The sequence below is a fragment of the Pyrgilauda ruficollis genome, unplaced genomic scaffold (genome assembly GCF_017590135.1).
Source record: "Pyrgilauda ruficollis isolate IOZ18807 unplaced genomic scaffold, ASM1759013v1 scaffold28, whole genome shotgun sequence".
Taxonomy (NCBI): Eukaryota; Metazoa; Chordata; class Aves; order Passeriformes; family Passeridae; genus Pyrgilauda; species Pyrgilauda ruficollis.
The window spans coordinates 10,061,856-10,082,349 of NW_024524155.1; the positions used below are offsets into that span (position 1 = coordinate 10,061,856).

Sequence of the window (20,494 nt, forward strand, 5' to 3'; positions counted from 1 at the left end):
TCATAGCAAAGTCACTGTGAGAAGTAGTTGTGTTTAATATAACCCAGGGAAACATAAAACTCCCTGCCTGTACAACTAAGTACACTCCTGTGGAGAATCCTATGTCTCTTATAGGTACAAATAGACACTTAAATTTATTGGAAGTTCAGAGGTAATTAAAATGCAGTAATTGACCTAAAAAAAGGGGGTGTCCTTTTTCTAATGGATGCTGTTGTTTTCATTGTCAGGTTATATTTTGTTGAGGTGGGGAAAATCCAAATGACTCCTACAGTTGTAGTCCAAAGTGCATTTTGGTTTTTATTAGTTGGATGACAAATTTTTAAGAGGAGTGATAGGAAAATACTTCTGTTAACATAAAATTTTTATTTAAGAATGGATTTCATAAAAATATCCTAGTAATCATTAGCTAATCAAAACCTAAAAATCCTGTTTCATGGAGGAGCTTCAGGTCCTTATTAAATTTCCTACAGAATGGAAATTCTCTAAGATGTTTTGAAAAATAAGTAGCCTAAGTAACATTGCTGCTCTGAAGTTTGTTTATGAAGCAATGAGGTGAGAATTTTTACCTTATGAGTTTCTCACACACTCACTTGTTCACTGTCCCTCTGGCCCCTCAAATCCACCTTGTGCCCCAGAGGGGAAACCATATTGCATGTTAATAATACTTACCACAAAGGAAGAAGAATCCCAGCTAAACTGAAACTTGTGTCTTGAAACTCTCTGTAACTGTATTTTACTGGACAAAACATTCCTTTTCCCAAATTCTTACCCTGTTGGCCATGAATTCCTTTGAATTAAAAAAAAAAAAATCTAAGGGAAGCAGCCTGTTATGCTGGAGTAGAAATTTACTTCAAAGCACAAAGTAATTAATCATTTGAAGTTGAATTGGATTGCCTTCCCACTCTATCCTCTTAAGTTATTCACCCATTTCTATTAAAGTTCAGAACTGCATTCAGAATAGGTAGGCAAATGAATCCTAAATGAGGCAAGAGATACATCTGGTTTGCTAGTTACACAGGAAAAAAAATGAGCTTACCTGAAACCAGGAATGGGGAAAATTTGTTTATAAATACTTGCAGGTATTCTCTCTCCTGTGTAAAATGTTTCTGTAGAAAACTTTCTGTCATTTGGACTTCTCCTTCTGCTCATCTCCCTTGAGCTGTAGCCTGATTTTTAGATTTGGTCTTACAGTGCTGAAGTCTGATGATTACTTCTTATCCTCAGTGGGACTATTTATTTTAAAATATTTTATATATGGATATAGGTAGAGCATGAACTTGTACACATTTTTTTCACTTTCATGTTTTGAAGTTGGACAAGAAGCTTCCCAAGTCAGTCATCTGGCCATTTAAAACTAAGTCAGAAATTCCATGTTGTTCTGATTTAGCCATGTAATACAGGAATCTGAGGACAAAATTAGCATAATAAGAGAGTCAAATATGACCATAATTTTATGTATTGCAAAGAATAAGCTTTTCTGTCTTACAAAATTAAAAGACAGTTTTTATTTAAACAGATAAAACTTCGTGGTGTTAACATCTTTGAGAAAATATATTTAAGCATATCTAAGTTTACAAATAGTCAGAACTCCAAACAAATTCACAGCATCTAGATTCAAATTCTTGCAAGCTCATTTAATTATAAAATTATATATAGTATATATATGTATAATATATAATAAATGTATATAATATATAAATTCTAATAAAATCCATGAATAGTGGGTTTTATTAACAGAAGTGTTACTCCCTAGAAAATGAGACCTAAGATCATCTGGTTGTACAATTTCTTATTACAAGTGTATTATCAGCAGCATCGGGGTTATAGCTAACAAAGAATCCTATATGATTTATATGACCAGTAACAATCCCAATAGCAGAAGGTGGTTTTCAAATTTGGAAATTTCTACTCTCTGTAGGAATTCAGAGAACAGGCCTAGTTAAAGTTGTTTATTTATATCCAATGTCTTCTTTTGCATATCCAAGAATAATTTCTTTGAAATAGGCTAATTATTTTCAGTCCTGTATATTGGGAACTACTGCACTACAAAAAAGGTATAAATGTTAATTCTCAAGATAATCTCATTTCAGTGTACTGTTTCTGCTCAGTTTATTATGGTTTCTTTTTCCCTTTGAGATAACATCTTAATTGGTAAAGCTTGACAGGAATTTATTTAGAAAAATTCCACCATTTTTGAAGATTTATAATATGTTTGCCAGCATAACTGTCTATCCTTTTTACCTGTCAGTATAACAAAGTCATTAAATATTCGTGCTGGAACATAGGGGTTTTTCTCTTCAAAGAGAGTTTAAGTAAGTGCAGTCTGAGAGTGTAAGTTTCTGTGATCAGATACTTATCTGTTACAAAAATATTATTGGTTCACTGATTTTTATCCTGTTACAATAATTGGATAACTGATGACCTGGTTTTCTTGTGCAAAGCATATGGCTCTCCTTTTAAGCAAGCAACTGCAGTCAGCATGTGTTCTGTTACAGTCTAGTACCAGAAGGTAATGCAAAGTTAGCTGAATAGAAATACAGAAGTATCTCAAGAAGCAGCAAGGAAACATCCCTTAAAGCTGGCAAAGCAGAATAAATTATCTTTACAGGCATAAATATTTGAGTGTTTTTTGGTGAGCGGTTTGGCCATTTTATTGCCAAAGCTTAAGGCATTTGTAACTGAATAGTGCAATATAGCTGACTAGTGCATTATAGTCATATTGCTGGAGAATAATAGAGAACTTCTTTCTGAACATGTAAATGAGATGTTGCACATGGAAGGCATTTCCTGCCCAGATGCTATCTTGTTTAATGGTTAAATTATTTCATTTTTACCTAAGCTCTCTGGATATGCAAGCATTAGTTTGTATTTATCAGCTGTTGAGTTTGCTGATACAAAAGCTGCCTATACATTTTGCCTAATTTCTATTATGTCTGGCCTGTTGGTATTCTGGCCCTCTGTGAAAAGATCTGCATCATACTGGTGTTAGTAATATAGGGATTGGAGAATTAAAAAAAAAAATCTATTTCTGAGCTTTGTTTTGTAGATACAGTTAGAGATCCTGGGAAGGAATTGAAGGGGAGTGAAATAGAATATGCTGGTTTTTGGAAGAATTTAGTTCAAGCAAAATACTCTTTTTGGGTAGGAAATCAGATCTTTGCCTTGCAGAGTCACATGAAGACTTGTTCTCAGCCACTGCATGAGGACACATTTGGTGGACATCTGAAAGTTGGTTTAGCTCAGATTGCTGCTATGGAAATCACCCGGGGGAACCACAGGGACAACAAAGCTGTGATCCGGTATTTGCCTTGGCTTTACCATCCTCCTTCAGCAATGCAGCAAGGGTGAGAACACTTTTACACAAAATGGAATACTAAAAATGATTTGCAAATCTTCACAAAATTATGTTTTTATTGCCAGATTCCATAGATAAGACCCACAGTAGGAAATGGTGGCAGTGGGACATTGAAAGAGCTGCTCAGCAGCTCCCTGATTCTTAGCTGAGGAGTTTGTCAATGTAATATTTGATGTACAGCTCCAGGGGCTTGACTGGAGTAACATTGGAAATTAACTTGGTTCTTGGTCTAGGTGCAGATAGTGAAAAGCACACAGGCACTTGATCAGTCCTAGAATTACAGAAAATATTCTCTGAATTATATACAATACAACAGGAAATGGCCTTTGAAATTATGTAGTACAAATGAGTGAGAACTCTTTAAGTGTAGGCCTACTGATGTATGATAAACTACTAAGTTCACCTGGCTGAAATTAAATGAGAGAAATCCTGCTCAAGACATGTTTTCTGTCCTTTTTCACTGAGAGAAATCCTAATGTACAGTGTTTTATTTTCTAAAAGAAAGGGGAGTACTGTCCCTTGTGTTACAGTGACAACAAGTGACTTGTTTTGAGTGTAGGCAACTGGACTGTGTTTCAATAAATCTGTGCTCCTGTCCCAGCTTTGTCCCAGACTACCTGTCCAGGATTCTGGGGACTAAGCTGTTTAGGCTCCAGTCCTTTTAGATACATCTGCATGTGCATTTATGTGGAGCATATCTGCTTTTGGAGTGCTTAAATCCTTGCACTTTAGTTTCTTACATGTAAAAAAAAAACCAAAAAAATCCACATGTTTTGAATTGAAAGTAATGAGTTACTCTAAGATCCTATAGGGACTTGAGGAAGAGCATTGTATCAGATTTTATTAAAAACCAAAAATTAATGGAATGCATCTTGGGTAATATGAGTCTTTGACAATGACATCAAATTAGCAACTAAAACCAATAGAGAGAGTGGCCTAGTAAATATTGATTTATTGATGGAAAAACAATTACTTTTTTCCTGTGCCTATGAATTCAAATGAGTATTTAGTCAGAGCTTGGAAGCAGCAAAGGGACAGACAAGATGTCACCAGTAAAGGGCTCTTCCTTTTTTAATTATCTAGGCACACTGCTTTGCAATTAGACACTGCACTAGACAGTGGACAAATACTTAAGTGTCACAGAAAATCATAGTCTCTGCCCTCAAAAACACAATCCAAACGTGCAAGAAGATGCTCAAGAACAAAAACTAACTCCACTTTACCAGTGGAGAGGTGGAACACAGTGGAGGTAAGGCAGCTGCGTGGTGTCCAGGGGAGCTGAGAGGAGCATTTCCACTTGGGCAATCCTTCCCATCTGATATCTGTGTAAAAAAATCATTCTGTATGGGAGCAATGAATTTGTGAATGCTTTAACCTTTTATAGAGACTGTTTCTTAGACCCACAAAATAGGTTCTATTGGACTTGTATGTGGTATGTCCAGGCCACCAAGCTCTGTGTGGCTGGAATCTTCCCAATGATCTGTGTCTCCAGCACAGTGAGACTGCATCTGCCAAATGTGCATAAGGAGACTCCATATTTTGGGGAAAGCCAGAAAACTTAGTATCATTGTAAAATGTGCTCTTTCTTGACAGGCCCAAAGAGTTCATAGAATGTGTCTCACACATTCGTTTGCTGTCCTGGCTACTTCTGGGGTCTCTGACACACAATGTTGTCTGTCCAAATTCTCCATCATCTTGCATGCCTATTCCACTGGATGCAGGTTCACAAATTGCTGACCACCTTATTGTTATTCTGATTGGGTTTCCAGAGCAATCAAAGGTAAGGGATTATGTGTTTTAAGTAGAGATGTGTTTTGTATTGGCCCTTTTGTAAACATTTATTTTTAGTAAAATAAAAGGAGGGGTAAAAACTTGATAAAACCCAGGACCCAGGGAAAGAAATCTCTGTACAGTTTTTCTTACATGGCTAGAAGACTGATGAAATGAGTACACTTACGTTTGAGGTTTGGCTATTTCAAAATGTCTGAACACAGGAGTGAGGAATGAAAAACTGATTCCAAATTGAAGCTTTAGCAGTGACCATCTCTGTAGCAAATCTCTCAGATAGTTATTTATTCTTGTTGTATATTTGCATTGGATAGAATGTAAAAAATTTTATGATCAAAATAATTACAAACAGTGATGATTCAAGCACAACTTTTTTCTTCAAGTTTTCAGGACAAATAAGAGTTACTATGGATTATAAGACATTTGTGACAGTAGTTTAACACAAATCTAGCAGCACTCTTACACCAACCAGGCTTTTATTAGTGACAGAAGCAGAATGATCACACATTTATCTTATACATAAAATCCTCCTTTCTTTCCCTCCACCTAGCCAAGACACTGGTGCTTCCCATCCATTTCCTTGGCCTTTTTTTTGCTCTTTCAAATACCTCTTTCCAGTTACCAAGCAACCATTGCGATGTTTGGTGCAGTCATAATGCAACAGAGCATGAATCCCTCTTGCTCTTGCAAACTGAGAAAACATCTCTGACCAGAAGCATCTTTCTTGTAATGAAGTGGTTAATGTCCAGCAGTCCTGGAGGCTCAGACACTGTAATATATAACAAGGATTAGCAAGGAGCCATGCCTGAGTATGCAAAATGAATTCTCTTTCCTTGACTGTTTCCTTGTGACTATGAGCAGTCCCAGCAAAGCAGAAATGGATGACAGATTAGCAGAACAGATGTAAAATCATGTATTTTGTATGATAACTGTCCTGTCAGGTTCTGCAGTGGAGTCATATGTGCCAGAGCCTTCAGGCCTTCCACAGATTGCAGTGGAGATTTCCATTAAGAAAGTTTCAGAACTAGTCCTGAATACCTGTTTTGCAAAACTAACTTTCTTTTGAAGGGACTGACCTTAATGCCATGCACTTAGATGGCATGGGAGCATATTTGCAAATGCAGTTTTTACAAATATGAACCCATGTTGTAAACTTGGAAAAGATGTTATCAAGTGTACTTGACTTACTAGTTCCTAACGGGAGGGAAACATGGGAAAATGAGTGACAAAACTGCACAGTGGGACATGTGACAGGGAATGAAAGCCTCTGCACTGTATCCCAATACAGTTATTTAAATAAACATTTTCTTCTGTTTTCTGTTTCTACAGACATCTGTTCTGCACATGTGTTCCCTGTTCCATGCATTTATATTTGCTCAGCTCTGGACAGTGTATTGTGAACAAACAGCAGTAGCTCCGACAGTCCAGAATCAGAACGAATTCAGCTTTACAGCAATCCTCACAGCCCTGGAGTTCTGGAGCCGAGTGACACCGAGCATCCTGCAGCTAATGGCGCATAACAAAGTGGTAAGTCAGGTGCTGCAGACAGATTTAGTACAGATTAAACTCAGAGGAGCCTTGGCTCTGTTTCAGTAGAATACAACAGACTATGAATAACCTCATAAAGTGACATCGTAAAGTGACTGATGCTTTTGAGAAATTAAAGGGATAGCTAATTAGTAGTGATTTAACCTCAAAGTGGGCCTGAAAAAGGATCTAGCAAGGATCTACCTGAAACAGCATCAGGAGCTTGAGTTGCTGCTTGTTGGATTAAGAACTCCTTGCATCACGTCTCATTTTGTATATATTCCTGCTCTTAACTGTGCTCTGTTGTTTTATCTGAGTCTGCCTTACAGCACAAATAAACTGTTCTAGGATAATTCTGTGAATATCCATTTGGTTATTTTTTACCATGTTGTCATGGATTGACTCTGGCACAGTGACACATGTGATGGTGAAAAAACACACAACTGCTGACAATTGGCCACCCATAATTCACGGGTTACTCATCAAAAATAAGCTACATAAATATCTCTGGAAACGTTTTTGAGTAATGAATGACTGGAAGGAGGCATCTCTAGAGATAAGATTTAAAAGGGAAATGTTCACTGTGTCCAGAAATCATCCATACCATTTGCTTGGATATAACCTTTAAATGTCTGTTTATGCTAAATACTCTCTTCTGTTGGAGCAACTTTGTACAATAAGAGCCCAGAGGGCTTCCAGCAGCCATCTCATAGCTGCTCCTTTGCTTACCCTGGAGTGATGATTCTGCCTGCAGGCTCAGGGTTAAGAGCTTGTTTCTGATGGGCAAGGCCTATTGTGTTTCCAACATCCCAGATAGTCATGACAGGTCAAAACTTTTTAACTGGGATGTTCACTAGTAGTTCTGGCTTTGGAGAGCCTGATGTTAGCTTTGAGCGGGAAACATTTTTATACATGGCCCATTCCTTTTAAGTTAGGTCTTAAGGTTTGGGTTTTTAAGGTTTGCTGCTACCAAGGTTTTCATTCCTGGTTTGTTTGGGTTTTCTTTTCTCTTTTTAAATGTAGATCTGCTATGTGTATGGAAATTGTTTTATATAATTCCCCTTTCCCCATGTGAAACATATTCCATCCCAGGCAGGTATGGACTTTGCCCTTTTAATTGTAATTGCATGGGCTGCAATTGAAAGTCTCAGCCAGTTATTATTTCATATGTGTTGTCCATATCAGGCAAGAACCACATAAAGCTGTCCCTAGGTGATATTTTAGCCTCTGACATGGTGGGGTCTCTGTGGTTCACAAGCCATTGCTGGGAGCAGTAGTTCAGGAAGCTCCATTTGAAGGAACAGGAAGTGTGCATAGTATTTCCAACCAGCCAGTTGTTTAGTCACACACAAAAGCTCTTGTCAAGCCCTAGGAAGAGAATATGACTGGGAAGTCCCAAGTTCCAATCCTTTCTCTGTAAGTATATCATTATGTAGCTTTAGAGCCACAGTTATTAAGCTCTCTTCCTCAGCTCTTGCTCTGTGAAATGTAGATAATAATACTTGCCTGTCTTGCAGGGGTGTTGTAAGGTTAGTTAGTTAGTGTTTGTGAAGCACTTTGAAGATGAAAAGCACAACATAAAAGCTGAGTTTATTGTTATCAAGGGGAATTTACATGTAGTTTAGACAGGCAGTGTAAATAGTCATTGCTGGCTCAGGATGTTTGTCTTGTACCTGTGAATTTACAAAATATAAAACACAAAAAGCTGTCTGCTACCAAATAACTGATATTTGCATCTGTCATACAGTATGATACAAAATGGAAGAATTATGGACTAGCTGCCAGCTCAAAACAATAAATTGTCTTTTGATGGGGGATAAATAGATGGGTTTTGTGAGCACGTTAATTTTCAAAGATTAAATAAATAAAAATAACAATTTCTGACACACAGATTGATGAGAATTGCATAGCGAAGACATAAAAAACAGTTTATGATGTCTGAAAAGAACAAAGCCAAAGACAACTTGTTTTGATGTGTGATTAGAATTAAAATACATCAAGGGTTGAAATACTTAACAGATAGCTGTTACCACATTGGGGTAAAACTAAACAAAGAAAAACATCCCATATGTGCTCATGTAATAATCTTGTGTGTCAGTGGTTAATAAACTGCCTAGCAAATGCAGGAAGATCCTTCTTTGAGGCTGTTGGCTTATCTTGCTACATTGTTATGCTGGATATTAATTTGGTTTTAAATTTGATTTTTCTTTTCCAAGATGGTGGAAATGGTGTGCCTGCATGTGATCAGTTTAATGGAGGCTTTACAAGAATGCAACTCTACTATCTTTGTAAAGGTAGGCATACCATACCATGAATATGTATTAAATTATATTGCCTGATTGTTCTGATTTCTAAATGTATTGTCCCGTGCTTTCCTTCCCACTCAAAAAAAGAGAGTGGAAGAAGCTGAGGTTGAATGTTAATGCCACAATATACCCTAGCAGAGCTTACCAAAAAATAAATTCCATGGTCTTCTTTAAGAAGACCAGACCACAATCTCTAATTCAAGTTCTCCTGATTTTTTTAAATGAACATCTAATCTACTTCCTCTTTCCATTGCCACTAATGTCAGTAATGATCTCATTCCTCTAACAGACACAACTAATGTCACTGACTTTGAGAGCTTCTAGCTACTGCCTGAATTTTCAGCCATTCTCTATCTTGTAATCATCATAGGTCCTTTGCAGATCTCCTCTGTATTCTGAGCCTCACATGCTTTTAGGTGGCTAACAAAAACTTTTTGCCACATTGTTTTTCTTGTTATTATATGTGTATGAGTTGTTTCTTTGGAAATCCATAGGCAGTCTTCCATCACAGTGTTTGCAGAAGGGTTGGGGTAGTCTCACAAGCATAAATCAATTTTACTATCCTTTTTTATGTTTTCCCAGTGCAAGACAGTTTCCATATAAGTAGTTAAGGTTAATATAGTTCTTCTGTTGCCGTAAAGGAAATTTCTGACTATTGCTTTACTCCAGTCTTTTATGATCAAGCAAGAATTGAAAATAAAGTAGCTAAAATTGGAGGTCTTTATGTCAACATGAAAGCATTCACACTCATTGTGAAAACACAGATTTGTAATGGCTTGATTCACTAGAGAAATTTTGTCACTGAGGGCTGTTAAAGTGATTATGGCTCTGTCTGAAAGACATATGAGCTTCTCTTTTAGCCAGTGCAGGATGTTCAGAATTTGACAAAGATGAAGAGTGGCTTTAAAGCTGTGAAAAGAGAGGCCTTTAGGGCCAAATCCTTGTCACAAATCAAATGAATGCTTTCAGGGGGTTATGTTTGAGAGCATATATCAATGGAATGCTAAGTCAGGTTAAAAGAACATTGTTGTTACTATAAAATCAAGATCATAAAACTCTGGAACTCTGAGTTGTAGTGCTAAGCTTTCATGTTTAGTGGGTGGGAGATGGAAGAGAAGAATTTGGGTGACCAAATCCCCTTTACTCAGCCCTAAAGTGAAATCCTGCATGAACAGCATCCATGCATAACATTACTATAGGATTCATAGTTCCAGATTACAATTTTTTTTTCCTGAACTGATTGTAAAAATATTTATTGTAGATGTGAAAAATAAGTGCCATGATTTAGGGACTTAGTGTGTGTTTGAAATCCTTCAGAGATGCAGCAGTGCAAAACTTAGTCACACAGGAACCAGTGAGTGGCTTCTCTAATTAAAAAAATCAGATTTGAGACAGTCTCTTCTTCAGCAGCTGTGAAATGAAATGAAATGAAATGAAAGTGTTGAACTTTTCTCCTGCTTTTCTATGTCAGAGGAACTGGGAAAGTGGCCATACCAGATTAGGCATTGGTGTTGGAGAACAGTACCTTGCTGGTCACATCTTTGACCATCAAATGTATCTCTGAGGAACTTGGGAGCCTACAGTGAAGACAAGAACAGCTCAAGGCTTTTTGCAGAGACCCAAGGGTTTTGGGCAGCCCCAGCAGCTGCTGCGCAGCTTTTTAGAGAGCTGGACAGGCAGCAGATTTGAAGAGCCAGAACAGCACCATGACCAGCCTGTTCTACAACCTGGTTTCCCTTTAAAAATTAAACTGGAATCAATATAGTTCTGTTGAAAATAAAAACTCAGCAAATTGATAGTGTCTGACAGCACTCTATTCTTCCAGCTGATCTTTCCAACTAGTGTTTTGTATTCTTCCCTTTGTGAAGAAAAGGCTGGCTGAGGATTATTTAACAAAACTCAAGTGCTTCCATAAAAGTGTCTTCTTGTGTGACTTATCTATCTCGCAGCTGTAGCACTAGAGGGTTTGCTGGCTTGTGCGTACAGCAGAATGTTCATTTCCTTAAATATGTCCAGGCTTTGCAAGACAGAACTGGTGCTGGAGGACAAAGATCTGTATCTGACCTTAGACTTGTCCAGAAGAGATACTGATAAAAGCTAGTTTCCATGAGTGCCCTTTACAGTCAGTATTTTTGGACATGATTCATCTTGATCTATTTTAGATACTTGCCTTGGGACAAGATGAACTGAATGTGAAGTGCTTGATTCTCTCAGCTGACTGTAAAAGTTGTCCAGTGAATTGGTTCAGATGCAGAGGGGTACCCTAAGTTTTCTACCTGGCTTCCCTTCTTGCTTGATGTACTTTTGACACCAGTCCTGCCACCACTGGCTAATTCCACAGGAATTCCACCAGTGCTGGATGAAATTGTCAGGGATGTTTTGTTGATGGCACTGGGGTGTGGAGCATGGCCTCCCAGACCCGTTCCCTCCTCACCAAAAGCACACATTGGGATTGTGGTCACTGCATCTTATTGAGCACTTCATTAGTGTGAGAGCCCATGGAAGGATGTACAGAGCTCACACATCTGCTGCATCTGGCTGTGTTCCAGCTGTTTTGGCATTCATCTGTCCGTAAATGCTGAGGTTTGACTATGGTTCTTCATGTGGTAGACTAAGTAATGAGTACTGACAGAGTTGCATGTGATTCTCCAGCAAAAGAGCACTGAAATTGAAACAATTATCATTCCTTGCACAAGGGAAACAGCACTTTATCTAATGTTGTCAATAGTGATTAGGTTTAACTTGCAGCTCCAGTAGCATAATTGGCAAATTGCAAATTTTAATGCCATTTGGAGGAACATTTTAGAACAGTAACCTCAATGGTTAAATTAATATTGAAAAACATGAATACTTTTGCTAGAAATGCTTCTCTGGCTTTCATAAGGTTGTCATGTTATACTTCCTCAGAAGAAAAAGTTCCCTGAAGAACAGGAGTCTGAAATACGTGTAACTGCAGTCCAATCAGAGCTGACAAATTTTCAGACCTCCTCACCTTGTCATTCTGGATAGCTTTTACATGTGCCCCCCAGCCTACAGAATATCTCACATTCTGCAGTGAAGCACTGATGTGACTAGCACTGATGTGGCTTAAAAAATGTTGGTTACCATTTAAATATATGTCCTCATATTAAGAACTACTGCTGCTTTTTTTTTTTTTTTTTCATTTCTTCATTTCTTCCTCACCATGCAAAATATTTAGTCTGCTTACTCCAATATTGCTTACCTGCACATCAAAAACACCCTTACAAGGAAAGTAATAAGTGACTTCCTGTAACAAGTTTAATTCTGTATTATCATCATTACCTTAAACAGGATATCAATAATTGCTGCTGGTGATTCACCACGCTACAGACAAGGGAAACTGGCTTCTTTATATCTGAAATTTACCTTCTCCAAATATTTAAAATAACCTCATTGTCAGATTTGTGGTTCAGACCATGCCAATTCAAAAGGCTAAATGGATTAGATGTACCTTCTCTGTCTCACAGTAACTATAGCATGTTTACAGTCACTTGCATAATGACAAAATGCACCTCTTCTTGCAGCTCATACCAATGTGGTTGCCAATGATACAGTCAAACCTGAAGGTAAGTTGTTTCTAGTGCCTTATCCTTTTATTGTTAGTATTATACATTTCTGTAAAATCTGGAAATAAGATGTGAGAAAATAGATAATTGTAGCATATGCAGTAGAGATGAAGCTCTGAAGTGTGAGCGTAGATAGATCATCATTTGCTGAGACATTTCCCCTCTCATCAGTACTCATTTTCCCTTCTGGAACACATTCCTCTGCCCAGCTTCTGCATCGGGGCCTTTCCTGAGACTGGTTGTTCCCTGAGCTGTGGTTTTTCTTAATGCCTTGGGCTTGAGAGTTCCCTGACAAATCAGTGTTGGGACTCTTGACTCAGAAGATAGATTTAGGTTCTAAGGAAGATATCGTGGCCCTATTTGCTTGGGTAAAATAACCATCTGGCCCTCTTTGTAAGGGAGAGCAAGGTGGATCAGTGTGGTTTTTGAGTCAAGAGATTTTTGGTGAAGAGAAGAAAAGTTTTGGAGTTGGTCTCAGTATAGAGTTGTGTTTGTAAGCACATTTGCCCTCCATGGCAACACCACAGGGCAGGATGTGGAAGAAAGAAATTTGACATGGGGGCAGTGTAAGAAACTGCCTGGCCAACAAACCAATACCCTTCACATTGCTATATTAATGTACATATTAAAGGTAAGAAACTAAATGTTTTGCATCATTTCAACAGCATTTATCTGCTGGACTTCAGCTCCGCCTCCAAGCCATCCAGAGCAATGTCAACCATCACAGCCTGAGGATGTTACAGGGGTCAGGACAAATGAACAATAGCTCATCTGTGCTCCGCAAGTGGCTGCAGTGTACCCAGTTTAAAATGGCTCAAGTAGAAATTCAGTCATCAGAAGCTGCGTCTCAGTTTTACCCTTTATGATTCATGTAACTTGTTCCAAAATAGTCATTTTTTTAGCCTAGCAATAACAGGGTTAGAGCTGTAAAAGACCTTTTGTATAAATCCATATACAGATTATATACTGTATCTACACTTTTTAGCCTAGGACAGATTGTGAAAAAGCTTATAATGGGTGAAGCTAAGAGTCTGCTCCTGCCAGTTTATAATTACAGTTACTCAGGATCAACAGGTTCTAAGTCTGCTTTCATGAACATGGATTGGACTCAAGTCTATCATATTGTACATATCACTATGATCATTGAAATAAATTGTTCTTAAATGTTCCTTTACATTATTTTTGAAGCTAAAACAAAAATCACTTTTATTTAACTTATATTTTTTTTAAAAAATAGAATTGTGGGTATTCACAAACATGGAAGTGCTATGTTGCTATTTTTTGAGAATTACAAAACAAAATAGGGTTTTTAGGAACCTTTATATAAGTTTTTAGGGGGGAGGTTTTGGTTTTGTTTTTGGTTTTTTTGGTTTTTTTTTTTTTTAGATTCACAGCTGGCAATGCAATAAAATCTGTCACTATAAAACAGTGATGCTCTAATGAGGCTTTTTGTCATCATCTTCTGGGAAAACAGCAGCTTGTAAGGAGAGTTCTTATGAAGTGCACTTAGAAATTAGGTTGTTAAACTGTGCCAATTAATTTGTGGGTTTTTTTCAGTACATTTTCCAAAGCTGCCAGGTCTGATTTATTATTTTTTTAAATACTGCTTTTACTTCATTGATTCTATGCTGCTATTCTTTGTAGGTTTCATAGAAGCCTCTTTAATTTTGTGACTACTCTGTTGTATTCTTCTGTTGATACTTGTATACAGTGCAATTAAAAAGATATCCCAAATCTATTCTTATTGATGTCTACAGAATTTATGTTGCAAACTTCAAGAGGAGCATGATTGGACTTGAACTTTTGCATAATGATATTTACAAATCCCAGTATTTGCATACTGTTGCATACATGATGTTTAATAACAGATGGATTTTAATATCATTAGGAGACTCAGCCAAGGCCCATTGGAATCTAAGGAGAATCAATTAACTCAGTGGATTTTACATAAAATCTTGAAAGCATAATGATTTACCACTCTTGTAATAAATACTTAAATCTGTGCAATCCCAGTTGTATTTTCTGTATTTATTCTGTAATGCACTGATTAGAAAAATAACAAGCATTAAGTTGTATATTGGAAAGGTATTAAATTCCTAGTCTTTACTACCACTCTCACAATCTGCCTGAGTATGTTTCAGGTTTTGTGAAGGGTCAGTATTCCCTTAACACATTTACTAAAATAAAAATGGAAATGTTTGCAGATATGCCATTAGAGTAACATTATGCTTTACAAAAACAACAAAAATAAAACCAACCAATGAAACAAAGAAAAAACAGTAAGGCATGTGCTAGCTTGGTTAAAATATGCCCCTCTGTGTGCTTTCAGTGGAAAGAAATTTATTTGGCTAATGTAAAACTGAAAGCAACCTAAAATGATCTACATGGAGGCTGGGAATGGAAAACCAGTAGGGATAAAAGGGAATGAGCACCTCCCACTGAGTCAAGGTTCAGAGTGGACCCCTTGCCAAAGTGAGCCCCAGACGTGACCCAACAGATTTTGGCCTAAAGGTTTTAACAGCACGTAATCAACAGCCTAATATAAACAATTCAACAAAATATTCTATAAACACACCAACTCCCTTAGAAGCCTATCTTACTACATCTAACATTCTTAAGAATCCAAGAGAGAGCATTCACTGCAGCACGTTCACACTCCATGCACACAGACCTACGTACAAGGTCTCTGCGAAACACGCCCCTCGAGTTCAGTGAAGTGCGCGCCTTGGGTGCCTCTGCATCTTCTCAACAGGTGGTGCTGAAAGAGCTTCAAGGAGTGAGGGTAGCAGCCCAGGCTCCATCAGCAGCACCTGCTCGGAGGGTGGTGGCCCAAGGAGCCTTTCTGAGATCATGGAGTGGCCTGAGGAGGAGCAGGGAGGGGGATGCACCGGCAAGGCATGCTCTTAGCTTGGAGTAGGTTTTTCTCAAATATTAACCAACTTCCTTGCGTCCTTCTTTCATGCAGGATCTTACCTCTTGGGACTCTGAGCTCTGTTGTCTCATGTTTATTCCCCGTATTGTGTGCATTAATATACAGGTACTTCAGAGGGATGCCCAGCATGATTTCCTGAAGGATTTTGGGATTTTCTCCATAATGATTCCCTGTAGGCACTTCCTTGCTCATCTGCAGAATGCTGGTGGTTGAGCCATGTTTTGTTGATTTTGAGATCCCTTCCTTTCACCCCAAGGTCTGTCACTCTCTCTTGGGGCTGCAGTACCACACTGAGTGGTAGGCAGTTGGAACTTTGGGCAAAAAGGAGCTGTGGTCTGTGTTTTCAGTGGGATTCACTCCTTCCATCCCTCAACTCTGTCTGCTTCAATCTTGTGCCTGCCACACAGGTAATACCTTTGCTAGGTAACCACGTTAATAGGGGACCCAGGTGTAGGGTCACCCTACTGAAATGGAAGTGCTGTTGGGCCCCTGAAAGTGGGATGTGTGGGAGAGAGATTTTTGTATTTTGATATGCTGTGATCTGGTGAATCCAAAAGACAAGGAGATGGAGGGAATTTGAGGCCCTCAGGTGTGAGGTGGGTGAGCTCAAATGAGTGCAATGGGAATTGTGGAAACCTAAAGGATGAAGAGGTGATTTTCAGGAGAAGAGCAGAGCCTGAGAAAGCTTGTTAAAACTCACTGCTGGAAAGGAGAATCCATGATCAGGCATCTCAGTGGAAAATGCATGGAAGTAACATAGTGAAAGCTCTTTCCCTCTGTAGCAAAATCTGCTTCAAAGCATCTATGTTCAGAATGGAAAAATTCAAAAAGAATACAGTGGTGGGGAGTTATTAAAATTAAACACAAGCCAAAGACAGACCTGCTGAATCCAGGTCTTTAAGCAGTTTAACACTGTGGGAATTGAGATTTGGTTTCAGCTCTGGGTTTAGAGATAAGAGTTGGTCACAGAAACTACTCCCATGTTTCAACATAGGATTTAGTATGTATCTGTCACTGATTATAATTAATATGGTTCTTATGGAGCTGTTATGCCTAGGCAAATTAGGATTGCAAGTTACTAAGAAGCTGCTTTAGTGTAAGGGATGTAGCCTGGAAGATGATAGGACCAATGATTAGGGTTTGACTAATAACAACAAATAACGTGGGGCTTGACCAGATATGTGTGGTTTAAGAATTCAGGAAAATCTTTGAAGTGCACTCTAGGGATCTTCAGAAGTACAGAAATCTGCATTAGTAGTTTTTTAAAGCACTGTGAAATGTATCTTTACAGTGCCTGAGGTCAATATACAACTCAAATGAGTCACTCACATTATCTCTCTGAAATAGCCCAGAACAGCAATTCTTTATATTCTGTAGGAAGATTAGGAAGTAAATAACATTTAGAGTTCCCTGAAAATGCTACCAAACAGCAGTGGCAAATCTCTCTGCTCTGCCACGCTCCCAGCACGTCTGTGTCTCTGGGTGTGTGTCAGCAGGAGCAGAATCCATCCTCTGTAGGATCACAGAGAGCTGCCATTTAGGAACAGTGTTCAGTCTTCTGTCGCAATAAGCTGCTTAAATCAACGCCTGTTACCAGGCCTGACCTAGTAAAAGCATTAATTTAGTGTGTGCTGAACTGTGAAATTGCCAACAAGAAGGGGCACTTTGGATGAAGCAATGGTTAAACCCCCACTACTGCTGGGTTACATAACCCATGTCCTGAGCACGAGGTTAATGTCTGCGTGGGCATCTCCAGGGGCTTTCCTCTGCCTCTGGAGAAAACCATGGCCTGAGCTGCATGGGTCACACAAACAAAGGCTTTTACAGCACATCAGTTGCTACCTACATACATGCCTTATCTTATACGTAATGTTTCTGCAACGTGTCCTTAGAGCCGTGGCAGCTCAAAGGCCCTAAAAGCACTGTTGGTTTTCTGGCTTTGTTTTGCATGCTATGACAGCAGTCGACGTGCTCTAGGACTGACGAACGCTCGGAGACGGAAGATGTCTCTGAACTCTGGCCTGCAAAGCCTCCTTTCAAGCTGGATGAAGATTACCAGAGCCCAGGGCTGTTTGTCTTTGCTAGCATGTCCTGGAAAAGAGTTCTGCAGCCAAGAATCCTGTGCTATTCCCCCAGCTGCACGCAGCTCTGGGAGAGTTCTATCCACAGTTTTTCTTGTTGCCTTTTATTATGACTCTTGGACAAAGCTGAAGTCTATTTTTTTTTAACAGGATCTGAATCTTGATTACACAAGAGCTGCTTAGTCAATGATGTGGGTCTTCAGCTGAAGTCAGGCAGAGGCAACAGCACTACAGTTTGCTGTTGTCACTAGCATTTGTCACTGGGTTTCTAACTGAATTATTCTATCCACTTCTGTCTCTCCCTTCTGAGCACAATTTCAGCTGGAGTTTGAGTATCAAGGGACAGCAGTGAGGGTAGCCATCAAAGAAGAAGATGTCCTGATGCTCCCCAGCTGCAAAGCAATCAGGAAGAGAACCTGAATCCACCCTTGGCACTGGCCTTCCCAGGGTTTGCTAATAGGGAGTTAGTGGCCACCACTGGAAATGCCTCAGGCCAAAGAACAGAAGGCCACATGACAAAGAGTCCTGGCCCACCTGGTGACCCGTGTGCCTTAGTCCTGCAGCTGTGGACTGTGGGTTCCAGCTATCACTGTGTGTGGTTTGTGAATCATAATGTGTACAAGGAGCAGGAGATTGTGAAGAGCTGGCAGAGCCTGGGAAGAGTGGCTTGTTTCTCATCCGTACTTACAGAGCATTAACATGGAAAAGTGGAACCCATGACTCAGACACTAGAAGTCTACATTGTGAATTATTTTACAGTATTTTGCTGGATTTGATAGATACCAGAGGGCCTTCAGCCAACTGGCAAGCAGCCTTCAGTGCAGTGCCCCAGGTAACTGCTCTGACACTGCATTTAACCAGCTCCCCATCAAACCTGACAAGCCATGACTGGGAGCTGGGAGGCTCTAAGTTTGACAGACACCATGTAATGCTAGGTCAGTTTTTTTCAAGGTATAATTCATTGGCTGGACAACATAAATATTGTGACTGCTCTGCAACTTTAAAACCTTTCAGAAAGGCACAATAGCATGCCTGTGAAGCTGGACACACAGAATAAAAATTTCATCGGTAATAGACTTTTTAGACAGATAAGCTTTTGTGGCAGCTCCACTACTTTTGGATTAAGTCAAATTGATTGCAGTGAAGTACTTTACAAAAGGTTTACTACACCTGTGAATCCTTGTCATGCAGGAAAGTATCAGTAAAGCAGAATATAAAGGACCATCACTAAAAGAAATAAATTGTTTCTTGAAATTGCTATCTAATTTGCAATGCTCACAAAATCCCGTGTACACAGTGTTGATTTGTGATATCCAAAGCAAGTACAAAGTGCAGTTTTACCCAAGTCTACAGAGAGGCACAACTGGTTCCTGTTAGGGATCAAACCCTATGTGTAGCTCGGAAGGAGCAAGGATTGATATGGTGAAATGACCACAGCAATGTGTGTTTCAGGTGCTTGTGGATTCCAGAGAGGTGTCACATTGCACTGCTAAACACATGCAGCCATGATTTGATCTTCTTCCTCCACATTTATTCAACACCAACTGTTGCCATCATTGTGCAGTCAAGCCAACAATGGAGGTTTTCTTCTGAGTCACGAGTGTGAGTTGCACATTTGTTGCCCTGTTCTTGCCTCTTGGTTTACTCTCACCACACACAGCTCAGAGCTCAGCATTTTCCTAAATCATCTTAGTGCTCCAGGAGCTGCAGCTCGACTTTTGCTCAGGAGATCCTATTAACTGTACCTGACCAAAGTATTTTCCAGGCCTTTCAAGAATAAAATCATGCTATTGGCATTTTCTTCCCTATGGTCACTACCCTGAAGACACTGACATTGTTCAAATATCAGATGTTTATCTCCTCTGTGTGTCATGGAATAACAGTAGCACAGACATGTTTCCAAGCTTTCCTAGGAAGAATGTTAGAGGACTAAATTATTTTACCAACTAAATTTCCTAGGTCAGCCTTTAAATTTAAAATAGTTTATTTCCTTTCCCTTGCACCAGGCCCTCTATCAGTCCCAACATCTATGCCTGGATCCCAGTCAGAACTTTCTCAGCCCATCTCTAATGATTATTTAAGATCCATTAAGGGTTGTGAGGGTAATAAAGGCTATACAAGCCAGGAGGAAGATATGCTACTGAAATTCAACCTATGCATCCATGGCATTTACAGATAAAAATTTCCATGTAGAGACTGCCTTCTTTGGAACCTTTTCTGCAGTAATATTTATCTGTTTCATTATAACTGCTTTAGTATTTTTTAACATTTCTGTCAAAATGAATTGCAGATGATTCACCTAATGTGTACTAATTTGCAAATTAATTCTATTAACTGAATTAGGCTTAACTGATCTGTGTTGTCCAATTGTTCATCTGACTCACCCATCCGCAGACAGGAGGATAGCCTCAATGGGTTATTGTTCTGCTCCTTTTGAATCACAAACCAGCTGCTAGTTTTCCCCAGCTGTGAGGCTGAGCTCAAACATTAGGGCAGCTGAAGATGCTTCACTCCAAATGAGAGGATTAGATGCAGGGGGTTTAATGCTGCCTCCAGTGTCACAAGGCAGTGCAGAATGACATGGCTTGGAAACCACAGCAGCATTGCAAGGCTCTGCTTGGTCCCAGCTTGAGAGAGGTTTCCTGTGTTCTGTGGCATCTGTCCTGGGCTTCACAGTGAGCTTTACAGGGCCACTCAGAACGTGTAAAGGAGAGCAGGACAAACAACCAGGCCCCCTTATGGCCTCTCTTGAGGGAGCAGCCTCAAGTGTGGCATAATGACACTCCCTCACAGTTCAAAGCAAGAAGGGGTTTGGTGAGATTTTGCTCCCTCACAGTTCAAAGCAAGAAGGGGTTTGGTGAGATTTTGCTCCCTCACAGTTCAAAACAAGAAGGGGTTTGGTGAGATTTTGGTCTCCC

General features: G+C 39.2%; 1 protein-coding gene across 2 annotated transcripts in view; it reads left to right on the forward strand.

The window, feature by feature from the left end:
* Positions 1–13,429, forward strand: part of UNC79 (unc-79 homolog, NALCN channel complex subunit) — a 104,745-nt gene extending 91,316 nt beyond the window's left edge. For both annotated transcript variants that reach the window (XM_041471967.1, XM_041471968.1), the window contains 6 exons: positions 3,169–3,344; positions 4,949–5,135; positions 6,473–6,670; positions 8,887–8,964; positions 12,522–12,563; positions 13,229–13,429. In XM_041471967.1, the coding sequence (XP_041327901.1) occupies positions 3,169–3,344; positions 4,949–5,135; positions 6,473–6,670; positions 8,887–8,964; positions 12,522–12,563; positions 13,229–13,429 (882 nt within the window). The remainder of the gene's footprint in view (positions 1–3,168; positions 3,345–4,948; positions 5,136–6,472; positions 6,671–8,886; positions 8,965–12,521; positions 12,564–13,228) is intronic.
* The last annotated feature ends 7,065 nt before the right edge of the window (positions 13,430–20,494 follow it).